At 37.8% G+C, this 6,100-nt stretch overlaps 1 protein-coding gene across 1 annotated transcript in view; it reads right to left on the bottom strand.

Moving 5' to 3' along the window:
- Positions 1-470: 470 nt before the first annotated feature.
- CCDC175 (coiled-coil domain containing 175) overlaps positions 471-6,100 on the bottom strand; it is a 75,743-nt gene continuing 70,113 nt past the window's right edge. The window contains exon 20 of the mRNA XM_067734515.1: positions 471-1,252. Within this exon, the coding sequence (XP_067590616.1) occupies positions 1,158-1,252 (95 nt within the window). The 3' untranslated portion in view covers positions 471-1,157. The remainder of the gene's footprint in view (positions 1,253-6,100) is intronic.

Here is a 6,100-nt window from a genome sequence, read left to right as displayed (position 1 = left end):
TGTATTAGTACTCTTCTGTCATACATGGGAATATGATTGTCAGTACACCTAATGTTATGGGGGGGGTTGTTGTTTGTTTTCTTTTTTTGACTTAACAGATTTTGTGGTTTGATGGAAAATACAAAATCCCATCATTCTCCATTATGTAGTATAACACACCATACACTTAGAGCACACGGTTATATTACCCTAGAAACCTATTAGGAAGCACTTGCCTCTCGCAATAATTTAGCTATTCTTTTGTGCAAAATCATGTTTCTGTGTACCTAGCAATGTGTTGTTCCCGCTTTTATTAAGAAAAACTGTAACAAGTATAATCTGGAATCCTTAGCATTGGCATAATTGTGCATGCCTGTTGTGTTTCAATGTTTCAAGTATACTGCATTATAAAGTCAGACGTACTTGTGGGGTCTGATAGCAAACATGGAAATCAAGTATGTTGTTTTTTGTTATCTATTTATTTTCACCAATACAGTATTTTGATCTATTACAAAAATAGAGCATAATTTATATAACAGGTCTTTTGTTTTAGATAGTTTGGTTGAAGACATCTTCAGGTTATTCCTGTTCCTGTAAAGAAAAATGATAATAAAACGCTTAACTACAAAAAAATCTCAAATATCTGGCATTTAATTGTATTTGCCACACTAATTGTGGAAATAATTCAAAATGTTAAGTAGTAAGATTAGTGTCTCTTTCCCAAATGAATAAATATACTTCCTTCCCCCATATCTCATTTTTGAAGGATATATGCACGTGCCATATTTTATGAATCCTGAGACACAATTTTTGTCACATTGTGATATCTCAGTTGGTAGCTTCCTAGATTTAACAAAATACAGAATATCTACAGTACATAAAGTTTTCCTGTGGTTGGTTGATAATACGTGTGCTGTGATTTTTATGCTCTGAAGTCTTCAGGAGACTCATTATTGGGAGCAAAATAAGATTTTTGCACTTAATAATCTGACCATGTTTATCCATTTGTATTTTTAGAAGGTTATTTCCTTTTTCTGCTCCTTGGCGAGGGTTGCGTGAGTTTGTTAAATCTCAAACTTTTAAGACTTCCGTTGACAGTTGCAAAATATAAAAGAAAATGCACTCACTTTTTCTGTAGTTTTGTACCTTTTAAATTCACAACAGGTGTATCCTTTAAGTTATTTTGTTAGTTTTTCTTTGTTGTTTTTTTTCATAGTACATTCAACCACTGGGAGACGGATTCTTTTGATAGGACTCTGTTTCTTCTTATTTTCTGTAGGAATAAATAAAATGTAAAAAGTCTATATGTATCTTATATAGGTTTATGTAGTTACAATTTTAAATTGCCCCAAGAATCCTCAACTGGACGATTGTATAATGGGCGGGGGTGGGGTGGGGGATGGTGCTGAGGGATCATGCATCTGATTACCAGGACTATCTTTTTGTCGCAGTACATTTGGAGTCATTTTAATAATTATTTTCCCCTCCAATGTCCTCTTCTAGCAGAAAAGTGCGTATGCAAAAGGAGAAATTGTGCAAGTAATATGATTACAAGTCCTCAAATGCAAAGAATTTCGGAAATAATACATATTTGCATTTTTAATTTGCTTCCTTAAGAACAAGACTAGAACAATTCATAGCAACTGTGGTTGCTAATGTTACTAAATAATTTGTTAAAATGGTCATTAAAAATACACAAAAAACAACCCTTTTTCTAGCTCGGCTTTGTTTTGTCTTAGATCCTTGTACTGTATTACTACTCTGGCTGCTACAGTGTATAGTAATTACTTTGCTAACTAGTACTGGATAGGTAATATAAAAGTTAAAATACTTTCTTAATTTGGGTCAACTGATAAAAATAACAATTACATTGTTATATATTTGTCTCAAACCGATAGTTTTCAAGACTTGGCTGCCCAATGGAGCCAGCTGGAGAGAGTTCTAAAAACACGCCGGGGTCTCACCCCCGGAGATTCAGGGTGAATTGGTCTGGCTGAGCAGAGGGATTTTTAAAACTTCCTCCAGGTGACTCTAATGTTTGAAAACCATGGTCTAAACTCTCTTCCTAGTTCAGATCTTAATTTTTCGAAGAGATCTTTTGAAAATTTCTGAGCAAATGTTTTTTTAAGTATTTCTTACTGAAATTTTGATTCTGCTTCAATAATTAGGCTCTTTTCCAGAATTAAATAATCAAAATAAATTATATCAAGTCCTTTTCATCACAATAACAAAAAGATAACTTTAACAGAGAGTTACACGAATTTTTTGATCTTTCTCTAAAAATATCTCTTGGCCTAAAAAAGTCTTCTGTAGAGCACATATCAAGTTAAAATATTTGATTAGCACACAAAGTGTTTATCTGTAACCTAAGTTATAGTACATGGTATAATACTCAGGGATTTTTGGAATTTTTAAACAAAATTATTTTTAATACTTCTTTACAAATAATCTGTACACAGTTACTATTTGGTTTAGGTATACACCAAGAATTAACTTATTTACCTTTAATTTACAAGAAAGAACGTTAAAGCAAAAAGTAACGATTTTAGTTTTCAGGGTGAAGTCTGGCATTTCACATTCGGCCAAGCCTATCCCCCACTCTTGCCAACTGGTACCCCCAGCAGATCTCCACTCAGCCACGCTATTACTGTTCCTGGCCAGCTTACGTCAGCTGCTCCTTCAGGAAGACATCCCTGTATATTCCCAACGCCCCAAAAGATTGAGAGGTGCCTCTTTACCCTCCATAGCCACTCACTAGAAGGAATCCACCATATTCTAATCATCTCTTCACTTGTCTGCTTCTCACAGTGTATGACCAGTTTCAGGGACTGGTCTTGTTCGACTCAGTAACTGGGCATGTGCTCTAGTACAGGGCTCAAAGGTATTCAATATGCTAATACAGATAGTGCAGTGACCCTGAAGGAGAGCACCAGGACCTGCAGGGCCACAGTGACACATTGTGGCCAGAAGAGGGCAGGAGAGGGCTGTTAAGCTGGAAGAGATCAAGGGCTTCTCTAGAAGTCCATCAGTGACAGAATACTTTCAACGCGAAATATCCAAGAGCTGAGAGGTGCCTCAGAGATGTTCAAGTAATTCAAGGAGCCAGGGTGACTATTATCTCCTCAGGAGGGCAGAAGATTTCAGGGATCTCAGTGCCTAATTTGTGTCTGAGGCATTATTTATTATTCCTGTTAGTTAGCATTCATATTTAACCAGGGCAACTGAAGAGTGGAAGTTAAATAACACGTAAGAAGCAGAGCTGAGATTCGATCCCAGGTCCACCTTCCTCCAAAGCCCATGTGGTGGTAGTGCTCCAGGAGCAGAAACAAGTGGAGTAAGGGAATCCAGAAATCCTCCTTTACATCTCAGCTCCATTTCCAGTTCTCCAGAGACCTCTCCCGATTCCTTAACTAGGTCAAGTCTCTCTCCCTCTAAGGGTCTCTCATAGGTCTCATACCCCACCTGTAAAATTCCTATGACAATAGGTTTTACATACATTTGCATAATACTTGGTTCTCCCACTGTGTCAGGGGTGGGCAAACTACAGGGACAATTCTGCTACAATGGCAGACCTGAGTAGTTGCTACAGAGACCTTATGGGTGACAAAGCCAAAAAATATTATGGCCCTTTAACATTTGCCGGCTTCTGTACTAGACTGTGAATTCCATTTGGGCAGGGATTATACCTGTTTTCATTCACCACTGTAACCCCAGAGCCTAACATGGTACTTGGCACAGAATAGGCATTCAGTAAATACTTGTGGAATTCAGTTTAGTGTTAATAGTGAAACATGGATGAAACCTTAAAAACAGGAGGAATTTCAAGTATCAGTATGCCCAGTTAGGAACATTTCAGTGGCTGCAAACAGTACTGACTTTTTGAATTGAAATTCCTCCAATCAGTAATCTATTGACTGAAAATATTTTCAGTAGAAATATGTGTTTTTTCTTATAAAATTAAGTGATATTCTTTTCATTTCCAACAACAAAAAGAATATTTTAATTTTTTCCGGAATTGGTCACTGTGTAACAGAGCATGTTCATCATTGCATGGCCTAGGATCCTTAGGGTTTGCCATGTTGCCAAAAAAAATCTCACCCACTCCATGAGTGATCAAAGGAGAAGATGCAATACTCTAGCTCAGGGTTTGGCAAACCTTTTCCGTAATAGATAATTTAGGTGTGGCGAGCCACATGGTCCCTGTCAGTGTCTGCCACTGTAGCACAAAAGCAGCCATATGTAATGTGTGACTGTATGAGCATGGCTGGGGTTCAATAAAACTTTATCTACAAATATAGGAATTTGAATTTCATATAATTTTCTGGCACCAGGAAATATTATCCTTTTGATTTTTTCCCAACTATTTGAAAATATAACAACCATTCTTAGCTCTGAGCCCTATAAAAACAGGAGGGGGCAGCTTTACAGAAAACCCTGAACAAAAGTTTTGGCCAAGCCAATACTTTCCATACTTGCAATACTTCATAATAAATATTAACTGGAACTTGTTCCAGTTGTCTAGAATAGGAACGGTTTAATTAAGAGTCGTATATACGGACTGCCTATCAAATGAACTTAAATTTTAATTAAATGATTGTACCATTTGGATGAAATAAAAATGAATGGCACATGCTGAACTGGCCTATTATTTATATTTTATTTGGGTTGGTTTTCACTCAAAGCAACTATTACTCTATTCTGAACATGATACTTTAAGTTGAAAATGGAAGTAAAAATTAAGATCCATGCTGAGACTGAATATACAAACCAACAATGGCCACACCATACATGACAATAGACCCATGCAATGACCATATATGTAATGAGCCCAGAACAGTCATAACTTGATCAATGACCACCAACTTCCCTCTTTTATGACCCTTCTTCTAACTTGGGACCAACCAGAGAAAAGCCAATTATGCTTACTAATCAATCACATAGGCTGTCCTCCTTCTAGTCAGCCTGTTACCAGCCTCCCCATGCAAACAACCTCCAATCGGAACACACCTGAAACCTTCCTTTTTTTCCCCACACTAAACCTCTCTCACTCCCGCACCTGCCTCTGAATCTCTGGCAAAAACAAGCGATGGTGACTCTGACTCCCTTGTTCTACCAAGCTTTATGCCTCAGCTTGTTCTCGTTTGGGTGGCCTGCAATTTTTTCCATGCTGCAATCCTCCACTTTCCATAGGTTATCAATAAGACAGTACTCAAAATAAATGAAAAAGGGAATATGGTCTTAGTTATTCCATGGGTTTAGCTTTTCAATATAGTCTATTTTTTTGCTCCAATGCAAAGATTCCATCAGGTTTCAGACAAAAATGGAAGATTTGCTCGTGTGAAAACAGTGCAATTGACACCTAGAGATGATTTGGCTCTTAAAATTCTGCTTGCTCTACAGTTGCTAGGGATGGCCTGACCTAGCGAAGAAAATGCAGAGTTAAGCAAGATTCACCAGGGACCCTTATGCACTAAGACATAATAGGTATCACCAACCTGGAGCAGGACCACCAAGACAGCTTTTAGGTTGATAAGAAGGTTCACCCACAAAGTTCCTTATTGGCTGCTAAAACATTATTTCTTTTGTCAAGCAATACCCTCAGAATATTGCTTTTTACCAAATATTGAGATGTTTTTAGTTGTACCACTTTCTCTCATTTTACTTTTATTTCATCTTATTTGTAAATTTTCTACAACCCACCTTTAATATTGCTTATCTAATGATGATGCTTTTAAACCTTAATAACCTCTAACAGATCTGTACACTTGCCAGATGACATTATTTTCATTTCACCACTTCATCTCTCCCCTACGCTCTATTCTCCTTCTTTCTCACCAGCCCCTTCTACCTCCACCATCCCACCTTCCCAAGGGATTCCAGCCCTGGTACCTCTGGGCTGTACTGTGCGAGGATTCACCTTCACTTCTAGCTGCAGCCCTGATCTGGAAGGAGTTCTGTAGCCCTTGTGTCTAACATGACACTAGAGTAGGGATTGAGGATGATATTCCTCTGGAGAGCCCGGGTTGCTTGCTCATGGGTCAATCGTGTTGCATAGGATGTGTTATCATCTCAGAAGCCCCAGAAGGCATCACTAGAAAACAGCAACTATTGCTGTCTTTAA

The sequence above is a fragment of the Pseudorca crassidens genome, chromosome 1, assembly GCF_039906515.1.
Source record: "Pseudorca crassidens isolate mPseCra1 chromosome 1, mPseCra1.hap1, whole genome shotgun sequence".
Lineage (NCBI taxonomy): Eukaryota > Metazoa > Chordata > Mammalia > Artiodactyla > Delphinidae > Pseudorca > Pseudorca crassidens.
This window is presented reverse-complemented; position numbering and strand designations above follow the sequence as displayed.